Genomic DNA, 13,075 nt, shown 5'->3' with positions numbered 1-13,075 from the left:
CCCCAGGTTCCTGTTTTATTTTGTTCCTACAGCCTAACTATTTCACATTGGGCCCAAAATGGCAAAGAGTATCTAAACCCTTTGATTTCACAGGCTATGGGGAACACTGTGCAATTTGAACCTAAGCGAAATTAGGTGTGCCCAAGACCACTAAAGTTAATTAATTAGATTTCTACTTTACGCATATTTCTCATCTCCATCTTCACCATAAAATATATTTCTCACTTTTGCTTTTGAGCAGTCAGTTCTGCCCCCTACTGTTCCTTGACTGCCAGAACACATTCCTTCCTCTTGAAAGTCACATGAATGGAAGCTGCTTTCCCCCCCAGGGTCAAATATTACAGTATGCACTGCACACGGTTGTAATTTCTTAAACAGACCTGCTTAAGCCCTCGCTTTCTCCAACAGCAGTTGTAGCAACCATGCAAAGTGTATAAAAAAGAAATACAGAGGTATTTTAGGTCTTTTCTGCTTGGGTCAGCAATGGCCCGACACTGAAATATCAAAATTTGTCTCAGCATAGTAAAAAAAAAAAAAACTATAGTAAACAAGGAAATTTATACAAGTTGTTCTCAAACTGTAGACTGGAGCCCCAAAGTAGGATGTATCTCCCTTGGAGAAGGATCAAAAACACAGGAGAAAGGAGAAAGAATAGGGTTGTTAAGAAAGGAGACTCAACAGCAAAATGCATAAGGTGGAAAATGGTCCTGGAATACAATACAACCTGTTGTTCAGTATCTAATTCTCAACTTGATCTAAAGTGCAGGTTAAAAAACATACAAAACAAATACAGCCGGATTCAGGATACATTTTTAAAAATTAAAAAAATGAAGGGATGAAACAAACCATCTTTTAAAAGGTTTGAAATTCAGAGTCCTTATGAAATTGGGCTGTGAACCCAGCAGCCATTTTTGATTGCCTAGGCAACCGTCGGTACCATCAAATTGAGAGTTGTTACCTAGGTAACCCAAAATGGGAGCTGCAGCATCATTTTGGAACTTCAGCCAAGTTGGTGACACGCGAGAGCGGCAGGCAAGACCAGAAGAAGGGGAGGGAGGAAGCAAAGCGAGACTGCAGGAAGGGAAGAGCCGGTGATTTAGACTGAAAGCCTGTGAGCTAACCTTTATTTTTTTGAAAGCACCAAGCAATTTTAGGAGCTTTGATAATAACAATTTGTTACCTTCCAAAAACCTGTTGCCTTCAACCTGCCTAACATAGATTTCAGAAATTTGCTGGGAAGCTGTAGATGATGAAAGAAAGAATTCACAAAGCTGGCCTGACGCGAGATCTGAATGTTGAACATTTATTTATACAGCACCATCAATGTGCATGGTTACTTTACAGAACAAAAGAAGAGAGATCTCTGCCCCGAGGAACTTACAATTTAAACATTTCTTTTATTATTTCTGCCTTAACCTATACTGTGTGGTCCTCCAGCAACCAAGATATGCCCAATCTTATTATCTATCACCCCAATTAAAAACAGCTCAACTGCTTAATCCATTAACTTTATTATCAAAGTACATTTGTACAAATCGCTTTGTAGAAAAATGACTCAAAGGTAGAAATAAAGATGGCTGAGAAAATAGTAGCTAAAAATACTTCTCTTTTTTAAAAAGACTGATGAAAATCTCTGCGGAATAGTACAACCAAAAGTGGCATCCGTTTTGATTCCAAGATGGAGAACAGACAGCCTACCTAATACGATTGGCACCAGAAGGGTAAAAGCTGAGTCTCTGATCTAAGGGACGTATGAGGGACTTCCAGACTAGAGAAGCCCACTGGTGTTATATATATATATATAAAAGGAAAAAGCAAGGTCCATGTGAAGCTATCCCATTGCCTCACTGACGCTTGGCTTTGGGCCCGTGGTTCCGCCCGGCCTGGTTCAGATAGCCAAGTCGCATGTAGTTGAGGAAGAGCAGGGCGAAGTTGAGGAGGTACGTGCTGATGCAAACCACGCAGAAGTCATGGAGCACGAAGAAGAGGATGTAGGCCAGGTAGAGCGAGCCAGCGATGGAGACGAAGGAGGAAGCCAGCAGAGCAATGGCCGCCAAGCTGCTGCTGGAGAAACCTGCAAGCAACAAGGAGTTTGGGTCAGAAGGTGTTCACATCCGCTGCAGAAGGAACGGCAGCTGAGAATGGAAAGAGAACTAGAAGCCCCCCCCACTTCACTCTTTTCCACTCTCTTGCTAAGGATTTCCACTCCCCAGAAAAGGGAGGTCTCCACATTTGAATCTTCTACGTTCCCACAACTACCTGACAAACCTAGAAAAGCAGACCAGGCCACCTAGAGCACTGAGATAAAAACCTCACCTTTCCACTTCAGGGGAAGACTTAAGAGCTAGTATTAGCTTGGCCATTACACTGGATAGGTGTAATGTGTCGTTTTCCTCTCCCGCATATATGGACTGCTCACCTAGAAGGATCTGCAGGGTGTAGAAGGCGATCCCAAAGATACTGTTGGGCTGGTTGAACAGGCTGCGGGGCCCCAAGAGGCCTGCCACCAAGCCGAAGCCACGGCCCCACCTGCAACAAAGAAATACTAAAGACATTCAGAGTTGGAAAAGGACCACCATGACACGCAGTAATTATATGGACAGGAGTCTTGCGTGCCTGACAAACAGGTTGATTGAAGTGTACATTTTACATCCTTCAGGCCCCCCAACTGCTTTCTGGTTTTCGGTGACAAAGCAATGTAACCACATCACAGAATTCAGGTTAACATGGAGGGAAAACAGCAAGGTGTGGACGCAGGGGTGGCCAAACTGTGGCTCTCCAGTTGTCCATGGCACAAGCTGGCAGGGTCTCATGGGCATTGTAGTCCATGGGCCACTGGAGAGCCACAGTTTGGCCACCCTGGTGTACAGGTTAAAAGCTTCAGAACAGGATCTAGGAAACCTTGGTTTGGATCCCCACAGTGCCTAGAAATTTGCTGCGCGACCTTGGGCCGTGCACCCTCTCAGCTAACCTACCTCACAAGGTTGTTGTGAGGATAAAACAAAGCAAGCCACTTGCGGTCTCCATTGGGAAAAACAACGGGATATAAATCAATTAAATAAAAAGATAAATGTATGATGCGCCTGACAGTCAAAGATGGGATTATTTGGGATCCAAGAGGGTTTGGAATTAAGCAGATCCAGGCAATGGATAAAAGGGAGGGGGCATTTTATCAAGAAAACGATGGGGATCTAGGAAAGTAATGCGTGTTGTTTAAATTGAATTTGTGAGCGCGCTTTAATTTTTAAAATGTTCACCGCTTCAGGGACCCTGATTTGGTGGGAAGGCGGCCCAGAAAACGCTTTAATTAAACGAAAGCGCAATCCCTGCGCTAGGGCTGCAGATGGGAAGAGGGGCGCGTGCAACCGAATTTCCCCCCGGACAAAACCGCTCCTTGCACGCAGAAAGCTAGCGCGCAGCGCCAAGGGAAGGCTGACCTCGCCCTAGGACGCGCCCGGGGCACGAGGGGTCTGGGGGCGCCCACCCACCTGGACGTGAAGACCCGGGAGCAGCTGACGGCGGCGCTGAGGTCGCACAGGGCCCGGTAGCTGGCGTCCTGCTCCTTGGAGGTCTCCACGTGGAAGGCGTAAAGGGACAGCGCCAGCCCCACCGCGCACAGCGCCAGCCGCGCCCCGCGCTCCCACCCGGGCACTGCCATCTCCCGCAAGCCGGAGAGCCTTGCTTCCAGCCTGGCAGGAGACACCAGGCCGCCTCGCATTGCACGGCGCGGCTGCCACTCAGGCGCCTTGGCCACTGAGGGAGCAGGGGGCGGGAGGGCAAGCCGCGAGGCACGCTGGGGGTTATGGTTTAGTGAGGTGGATTGACCAGAGCGGGGCAGGGGTGGCCTACCGGCGGCTGTCCAGATGTTCATGGACTACAATTCACATGAGCCCCTGGGGCTCATGGGAATTGTAGTCCATGGACATCTGGACAGCTGCCGGCTGGCCAATCCTGGAGCTGCTATGCCAGCAAGGCAAAAGCTTTATTGTAACAGCCAGTAGTAATCAGTTAAGGAGGGAGAGGGGATTCTTGTCTCAAAGCTTTTGATTTCATGGGTGAGCGTAACTCTATTGGAGAACCAGGTTCTTGTATATCCCTGTTGTTACCTGCCCCGAGTCGACTTGGAAGGGTGGGCTATACAAATAAACTATTATTATATAGGGTGTTTGCCATATTATTATATATGGAGGAGAGAATTGGGAGAGGGATTTCACCTAGAATTAATGGCATGGCTTAGTGTTTGTCCTTGGATTCAGCCGTTTTCTCGTGGGGAACTGCTATCCCGATAGACAGCGCAGGCAAAATCACCATACCGAGAAAACCAACTAATATATAAACTTATAATATGTCCAGGTCTTTTGCTTGCTCCAACTTATTCGAAAAATCTACAAGAAACTGTAGCAAAAGAATTAAACACGAGATGTTCGTTACAAGTTTGTTGATTTTCTCTGTATTGCTTGGCCTTAAGACTCACTCAGCAAAATTCTTAAAATCAGTTCTGGAAGATAAGCTTTAAGAATGCATGCCTGTAAGCATGTACAAAGCTCCTTTGTGTCACTGTTATGCAAACAGCAGCCCTCCCTCACCAGTCAAGAAGAATGGAGTGGTAGGTAGGTAGGTAGGTAGGGGTGACTTTCAGGCATGCATAAGCTCCATCCCCTCCCTCTGACAAAATAAACCATACATTTTGTTACGAATGTGTGCAGTAATTTTGTACACAGAAGTCGAATGACATTCTCTTATTTCATCCTTATTCACACCAGCCCCCTGAAATAAATCTATTGTTCCCATTCTACAGATGGAGGGATGTATCGGGCACAGGCCCTGTAATCAGTTAATATGTCATGTTGTTATGCAGGGGGTCCCCGTGCCAAAGGGCCCCACTCCAACCAGAGTACCTAAACTCCATTTATCAAACTGGAAACAAAGAGTCGCACACCAAGTTCTCCAATATCATATTAAAGGCTTTAATATGGGAGCATGTCAAGAAAGCCAACTCAAAAGTCGATGCAAGCATTTCCTCTTTTTATACCCTCTCCGCGACCGCATCTCCTCACCCCTCCTCCCATTGGCTGAGAGAGAGGGGCTTACAGGCTATGCACATCTGCCTTACAGTTAATGCTTTCATGAAGAAAATAACACAAAAGTTTAGTACAGCCAAGAAAATGTGTCTGTAGTCTGCTGACATCTAAACGGTCTCGGAGAAACGGTCAAGTTGAACTATTGACCCACCTCTTGAAAATACATGTGAACTTTTAAAACCTCTGCTTTTAAGAAACATCCGTGTGTGTACCCCTGCTTGCAGTTTTTCAGTTATTCCTAGCATGTTGAAATCTAGAGAAAATCTAGCAGCTACCTTTTTCCTATGCTTTAATAAACATTAAGCAATGCCACATGAGTGCAGCAAAAAAAGAAGAAGCTTATATTGCTTACTTGTAAAAGAAACCCTGAGAAGTCACCTCTTATGGTTATCACGAGCAAAGTTTATATCCTTTTATTCTCATCAATGTTTATATTCATGCTTTGCTTGAGTTCTATCTTGAGGCTTCTGGTTGGTTCTACAGCCCTAATCCTATGGCATTGTTTCTCGAGGGTCCCATTCTGGCAGCATCTGTTGTCATTTGCGAAAGGGGGGGATTCTTAGCTTAAAGTAGGTTACATAAAGCTGTGCTATGCCACAAACATCAATAACTCAAAAAAGCCCCCTTTCACCCCCTTTCCAAGGTTCCCACAGGAACCATGCTTGGGAGGTCTGATCTACAATATAATCCTTCTTGTGATCACCTAAGATACCACAGACCAGTTTGGAGGCAATATTAGAAGATCACTGATTTGCACCTGGATTTTTCCAGAACAAGTTCTGCGTCTGGCAAAGTGGAAGGAAGAACTCACTATGTTTTGGACAGTTTACTTTCCTTTGAGGCATTGTGTCTCCTAAAGGTAAAGGTAAAGGTATCCCCTGTGCAAGCACCGGGTCATGTCTGACCCTTGGGGTGACGCCCTCCAGCGTTTTCATGGCAGACTCAATACGGGGTGGTTTGCCAGTGCCTTCCCCAGTCATGACCGTTTACCCCCCAGCAAGCTGGGTACTCATTTTACCGACCTCGGAAGGATGGAAGGCTGAGTTAACCTTGAGCCGGCTGCTGGGATCGAACTCCCAACCTCATGGGCAAAGCTTTCAGGCAGTTGCCTTACCACTCTGCGCCACAAGAGGCTCCTATACGTTATTATATCTATAATAACTTGGTGTGTCTCCTATACGTTATTATATCTATAAAACTTTCTAAATCATAGGAACAGATGAGGACTTTCCAGGTTTGGCTTCTTGGGCTAGTTTTCATTTTCTGTCCTCCATAATTGCAGCAAATAAAATCAGCTCCGGATCAAATCCACATGGATCACCCTAGAACATGCCAATAACGTTGCAGTTTAGAGATGTGGAACCAATTGTGCTTGTTTCCAGCTGAAAACTGGAAAAGCTGAAAAGGGTGGTCCTTGTTATTTCATATTAAAGGTTTCCTGGATGCTTTCCAGGGCCTGCTGTTTGGTTAATCTTTCCCAGTCTTTGGGCAGATCGGCTGGGATGGCGCGGTACTCCTTAGCAAACTGCCGATTGAACGTTTTGAACACAAACCTCCAGTAATCCGAGGCTGTGATGCTAGGATCGGCTTGGATGCGCCAGTCAGGATAATACTGGCGATATTCTTTGTAAAGATGGAGTTTTTCACCTGTGTCTGCATTGCGAAAACACCCATTTGAATGGACACTAGAAGAGCACAAGGAATAAACGAGTATGTTCGTTTCAATATCGTGATACCGCCCTAACCCTTCAGGCCGATGGACTGATGCAAAGTGCTCTTGATGACTCCCACCCCCGGCCTCACAGGGCACCTTGCAGAAGGGGCACTGCTTCCCGCAGCCAAACACTTTCTTGAAGATCTCATCCTGAGGCTTGAACAGAAGGCCTGACAGCACAGCTTCGACGCTCATCTCAAAACGCTCTGAAAGGATGCGGTCTGTCACCGTGGGGATACAGGCCCGTATCTCCGCTGACAGGGACCCAGCGTCGGCAGTGTTATTGAAGAGGATGACCTTGAGAGCGTCTTTAGGGATTATAAGCTCTGCGCTCATCTCCTGGCAGAAATCTTCCAAGAATTTAGCCAAAGGCCCAGTTTCATTCTCGTAACCCTCCAGAACATCTTTTGCTTTCTTCAGTACAGCAGATAGGATTTTTCGCCCCAAGATGGCTAACTCTTTTCTCTGTCTGTAATGGTCTAACAGGTGTGCCTGTATCCAAGATTTCACAAACTCCTCATACCTGTTTATGTACTTGACGTAGTTCTCAAAGTTTTGCTCTTCCAGCAGTGTTTTCTGCACTGTGAATTGAAAGAAGCTCCTACTTCCGTACTGGAGGGATTGCCCACTGCTGAGGAAGTCATCCACTATTTCTATCCCAAGTCTCTTCTGGAGGTGGTCTTCGAGAGCTGGTTTTAGACACAGATTGCAAAAATCCTTGGCCCTCTTCTGACAAGCGTCCTTCTCATGGTAAAGGTCTTTGAATGTGGATAAATACTGAGGCTTGAGTTTCTCTAGACGTCGGTGAGGGTTATTTGCCTTGAAGAATTCGGTATGCATCTTCTGAAAGGCATCCGCCGCATCTCCCAGAATGGAGTATTTCAGATCCACTTCAAAATGAACGGTAGTGTAAAGCTTGTGAAAATCTTTTCCATGAAGCTGTTCATTGATTAGTCTCAGCAACTCACGGCAATAAGTTTCATCATAGTCCCGTTTTGTGCTGGTTTTCTCTGTGACATAGTTCCAACATTTGTAATTCAAGACACTGGTGTATTCTTCTAGTTGTTCTTGTATGCCATCCTTGAAGACCAGACCTTTTAATTTTTTCGCTGAGTTCTTCAGATAATGGCCTTTCATGGTGAAAGGCTGCCTGCAGCCAGCTGAAAAAATGGGCAACGTCTGGAAGTGTTGGTTGGCATGGACTGCAAGATCTTTTTGAAGCTGGTGGTAGACATCAGCATAAATATTACGGGGAGTTAAGTTACTAGGTGCCAACTCCAGTAAGGTTTCCTTCCACATGTTCTCAAATTCCCAATTCAGTTCTGAAGAACTCAACTGGCGCTTCTTCCTTTTACACTCTTCCAGGAGCTTGTTCACCTTGCTTTCCATGGTTTTCATGTACCCAGCCTGAAGATTATCTATCTTATTCTGCCCCTTGCGTATGAGGACAGCCTGCTGACACTTTTGAAGGCAGGAGATCCTCAGCTGCTCCTGAAGACCTTTTGCACTTCTGATGAAATCTTCTCTGTACTTTTCTATGAGATGCAGGCCCTCTTTGTCTCTCTCAAAATAGTTCTGGATGCACTGTAATATCTTTTGTTGGCCATCGTGCAATTTCTGATCGGCTTCAAGCCTCAGCTTATCTAATGCCCCAGACTCTATATCTTCTACAGAGTGGTTCTGAATTGCCGTATCTGCTTTGGACACCCACAGATGCATCTCCTTTTGGAAATCCCATTCCCATTCTGAATATTTTGCTGACAGCTGGTTGTAAGCATCAGCTACGAGGCTGTTACGGAAGCTGAAGATGAAATTCTCATGTTTCACAGCGTTCCACAGGCTCCTCACCCATTCCACAAACTGGGGGATATCTTTGGCACATCTGTTTTGGGAGCAGGTCCTCATGAATTCGAACAGTGATCTTTTCATGTCTGACACGCCTTCACTATACGCCATGTTTACTGGAGCCATGGGTGGGACCCCATGCCACAAACCAGGGATGTACCAGTTGTGGCTTTCTGGATTGTACTCCATAATATCTGAAAAGGACACTTCCCTGAACTGTTTCTCCATTTTGGCCGCCGCTCTGGTCATATCGTTGAGCTGCTCCAAGAGGCGTTTCCTGTCCCTCATGTTTTGATCGTGGGCGGAGACGTCGCTGACGTTCTGGTGGACGAACTGGCAGTTGGGCCTGTGCCCCGTTTCCTCCATCCTCAGAAAGGCGTGGACGACAATCTGCAGAATGTCCTTCATCTCGGTGGCGTTCTCCATGGCCAGGTTCACGAGAGTGATGTCACTCAGTCCGATCACCAGAGTGGCCAGCTCGTTGTCATGCTCATAGCTGTCCTCCAATTTTGCCAGCTCAGGAGCTTTCAGTCCTTCTGTGTCAATCACCAAAATGAAATCGCAATGGAGCTCTCGCCGGAAGTTCTCTGAAACTCTCAGGAGGGTCATGAAGGCCCCTCGGGTACATCGGCCGCTGCTGACTGCGAACTGTAGACCGAACATAGTATTGAGAAGAGTGGATTTGCCGGTGCTCTGGACGCCCAGAACGGTTAGGACTTTCATCCTAGATTTTCCCTCTAGTTTTGAATGAAGTGCAGTCAAAACATCAGTTACCCATTGCAGGGGGATGTTAGACGCATCTCCGTCAATGAGCTCCATTGGAAACCCTTCCAGCATCAGGTCAGCGGCTATGCCCGGTAGATGAACAAACTGCCTATCTTCCTCATTTGCCTTCCCTTCCTTCACCATCGTGTACTCCGCTTCATAAAACTGCCCCAGCTCACGCATGAAGTGTTCCACGCCTAAGGAACTGGCGGAAATCGATTCATCCAGCTGTGCCAGATGTTTCGGGTCGTTCCCAGCAGCTTGATAATGTTCTTTATACTCCTCTCTCAATTTTGACAAGTTTGCCCTTGCAGAGCAATCCAGGCTGAACTTCAGCCATTTCAGGAAAAAATGTTTCTCCGCTGGGTGCAGCTGCTGCAGTCCATTAATAAATTTTGTTATTCCGGTTGTGAGGTCGCACTGGTACTGCTGCAAACGTAAGGCGATCTGCTGTTCTCTCAAATCGGCCTTGTAATCTTCAACTGGAACGTCAGCCTGCCTTTTCATCCTGCACAATTCTTTCTCCACTTCGGCCAGATTTCTCCACAACTCCCCCTGGAGTTTCAGCATTTTTTTCTTGTAGGCCACGACGTCTTTTATTTCTTCAATAATTTCATTGGCGTGCAGAATGCCGTTCTGACAGATCTTCGCGTCTTCATCCGTCTGGATCCTCAGTTCTTGGCTGACCTTTGCCATTTCTTCAAGGCTGATCACCTTTTGAGGTGAGATAATAATGTTCCTTATGGCTGACCGGAATTTCTTCACAAATTCTGTGGCGTTCTTATTCTTTTCTTTCACCAGGATTTGCGATTTGGTCATGCCCAGCAGTGGCGCGAGTCCAGTCAGGAGCCCCAGGGTTTCCTTCGATTTCTCCCCGTCCGCATTCAAGACGAAATAATATTTCGATGCCGAGCCCTGGAGAGTGGCTAGCATGTCGTATTGCTTGTCAGACATCTTCTCCAGAATGATGAGCACCGCTGAGGAGACCTGGGTCAGAAAGCTGAACTGCGGCCAGTGGGACTCAATGTCCCCACGCAGATTTGTAACGGCCACAGGCTCAGGGAAAAGATCTAAATTTCCCCTCCCTCCTGGAAAATACCAGGAGATTTCTACCAACCCATCACTGATCTCTCTAGGAGTGTTCCCACACTCCATATCCCGGTGTAGAAAGAAGTCATGGTGCTGCTGAGGAGAACTGAGGACCTCGTTGAGAAGCCTGGATTTGGAGAGGCTGGGCCTTCCCAGCCGCACAAAAGAGACGGTTGGCATGGAAGCTTTCACCAGGCTCTCCTCTCTAAAACCCCTCTGCTCTATCAGGCAGTGAGGCCTCCATTTCCTCACTATGTCCCTGAGGGCCCAGAGCATAAAAGTCTGCTTGGGAGGTGGCAAGACCAGAGGCAGGGCGAACTGGCACATGGACATTTTGAGGAAGATCTCCTGCCGAAGAAAGCTGTCACAGCATAACAAGACAGCACAGAGGACATCTAGGGGGTTGACAGACTCCATTTCCCTTGCGAAGAGCCCATCCTCGTCCCCATCACCCTCTTCGTTGGAATCGCCCTCGTCCTGGGGCACAAGATCAGTATTTCGGGCTGTGCCACTGAGGGCCATGAGTTTTCGCAAGAAGTGCCAAGGTAAGTCTTCCGGCGTCTGAGGAGGCACAGTTGTGAGGCTTTCGGAGGTGATTTCCAAGATGTCTCCCATGGTGAGTTTCCTGTGTCGTTTGTGGAGGCCCACCTTCTTCAGGAACTTCTTGATTTCTAGGGGAAAGGAAGGGGAGCTTTAATTATGAGATATGAAAATTTTGGAAGCAATCACCTTCCCTTTCTCTCTCCACAACAGGCACCCTGTGAGGTAGGTTGAGGCTGAGAGCTCTGAGAGAGACTGTTCTGTGAGAACAGCACTATCAGGGCTGTGACTAGCTCAAGATCACCCAGCTGGCTGCATGTGGAGGAGGAAGGAAAGGCACCATTTCCCCCTTCCTCCCATTATAGTCCTTACCATCAAAATTTTCTGTCTCCATCACTTCCTGAACAGGTTCTTGACCTCCAGACACAGTTTCGAATTCTTTGTCTGGAAGAGAAATGCACACTACAGATTTTATATATTCCAGGGTTATTTGGGAATGGAAAAATAATCTTAACAGTGAAAGAAAAATCCCTAGATATTTTATTGCTGGATATTTTGACACTGAGGCTGGAATGGCTTCTGCAGCCTCCAGAGGGCACCCAGGAGCTGTTCCCACATAATTCACCAGATCCAAAAACTGAATCAAGCCCAGGACGCCTTATTCTTGATGCCAAAAGTCCACATGATTCATGAGGAACGGGGACGGAAAGGCACGTTTTATAATTCCCATAATGCACATTTTTGTGTGCAATTGAGTTCTTGAAACCTACTTAGAAATCCCACCACCGTCAAAAAGTTACAAGCAATATTGTAGCAACACTGCTTATTCCACGAAATCGATAAGGTTTGCTTAACAATTGGCGTGATGCAATAGCCAAGGATCGGATTGCACATTCTATGAGGAATGCAATGTCTCAAAAAGGACAGCTTTAGTGAAACAAGGCAGCCCTTCCTACCTCGGTGACTAACAACACTTGGAAACTGGCTTCCTTTTGAATTTTAATTTTGCACAATTGTAACATTATTTGGCTGGGCTGGTTTTGGGGGGGGGCTGGCGTGTAAGGCTAGAGCTAAAGTTGAGAGAAAATTAGGACTTCCCCTTTTAAAAAAGCTTACAGCCCTGGCCAATCAGGGCTTCTCTACCATGGAGCTTCGGCAACAAATGCGAAGCAGCTGGAGATCCACATGGTTTCTCATGCTTTCTCCGATTCTGAAAATATTGAGGGTTATTTCCACTCCTAAATATTGCAGGATAAAGGTAGGGTCACTCCAGATCAATCATGCTTGTTGCAGAGGGAAACTTTAAATCGGACAAAATCAAAATGGAAATCTCATTCAGTGGAGATGGCAGGTACTGAATCGACCTGGGATTAGAATAAAAATTCCATGCAGACTCCACCCAGGACAGTCAGTCCGAAGCCCCATTCTGCCACGAAGCATGCTGGGTGACTTTCTTTTATTCACTCCCTGGCAACCTATGGTCCCTCGTGCAATGGCTGTGATGATCAAATGGAGGGGGGGAAATGCCATGTGCACCACTCTAAGCTCCTTGGGAGAAGGGCGGAATGAAAAAATGGGGGAAATAAGCATAAGTGTAAGGATAGAAGGGGAGGGAAACAAGTCATGTTCTGACACATCTTCTTAACGCCATGGGCGCCGCGGACTAAATAAAGCGGTAAGGGGTTCTGGGGCGGGATGTGTCCGGGATGAGGAAGGGTCTGGATTGGACCCTTCCTCCGGACAGACAATCGGAGGGACCAATCGGCAGGCAGGAAGCGCTTTCCCTGAAAAGAAGAAGAAGAAGAATTGGTTCTTATATGCCGCTTTTCCCTACCCGAAGGAGGCTCAAAGCGGCTTACAGTCGCCTTCCCATTCCTCCCCCCACAACAGACACCCTGTGGGGTGGGTGAGGCTGAGAGAGCACTGATATCACTGCCCGGTCAGAACAGTTTTATCAGTGCCGTGGCGAGCCCAAGGTCACCCAGCTGGTTGCATGTGGGGGAGCGCAGAATCGAACCTGGCATGCCAGATTACAAGTCCG

General features: G+C 46.9%; 2 protein-coding genes across 4 annotated transcripts in view; both read right to left on the bottom strand.

Annotated features, from left to right (window-relative positions):
* Positions 1-1,289: 1,289 nt before the first annotated feature.
* Positions 1,290-3,733, bottom strand: VKORC1 (vitamin K epoxide reductase complex subunit 1). Its single transcript, XM_077314756.1, has 3 exons — positions 3,489-3,733; positions 2,420-2,529; positions 1,290-2,074 (listed from the first exon to the last, which is right to left on the bottom strand). The coding sequence occupies exons 1-3, from the start codon at positions 3,716-3,718 to the stop codon at positions 1,845-1,847; spliced, it is 570 nt and encodes a 189-aa protein (XP_077170871.1). The 5' UTR covers positions 3,719-3,733; the 3' UTR covers positions 1,290-1,844.
* Positions 3,734-4,943: 1,210 nt separating this feature from the next.
* Positions 4,944-13,075, bottom strand: part of LOC143826013 (up-regulator of cell proliferation-like) — a 27,545-nt gene continuing 19,413 nt past the window's right edge. For all 3 annotated transcript variants that reach the window (XM_077314510.1, XM_077314511.1, XM_077314512.1), the window contains exons 4-5: positions 11,407-11,478; positions 4,944-11,165 (exon numbers count right to left, since the gene is read on the bottom strand). In XM_077314510.1, coding sequence (XP_077170625.1) covers positions 6,499-11,165; positions 11,407-11,478 — 4,739 coding nt within the window. In that variant the 3' untranslated portion in view covers positions 4,944-6,498. The remainder of the gene's footprint in view (positions 11,166-11,406; positions 11,479-13,075) is intronic.

The sequence above is a fragment of the Paroedura picta genome, chromosome 16 (assembly GCF_049243985.1).
Source record: "Paroedura picta isolate Pp20150507F chromosome 16, Ppicta_v3.0, whole genome shotgun sequence".
Taxonomy (NCBI): domain Eukaryota; kingdom Metazoa; phylum Chordata; class Lepidosauria; order Squamata; family Gekkonidae; genus Paroedura; species Paroedura picta.
The sequence above is the reverse complement of the archived record's forward strand: the minus strand, read 5'-3'. Positions and strand labels throughout refer to the sequence as shown.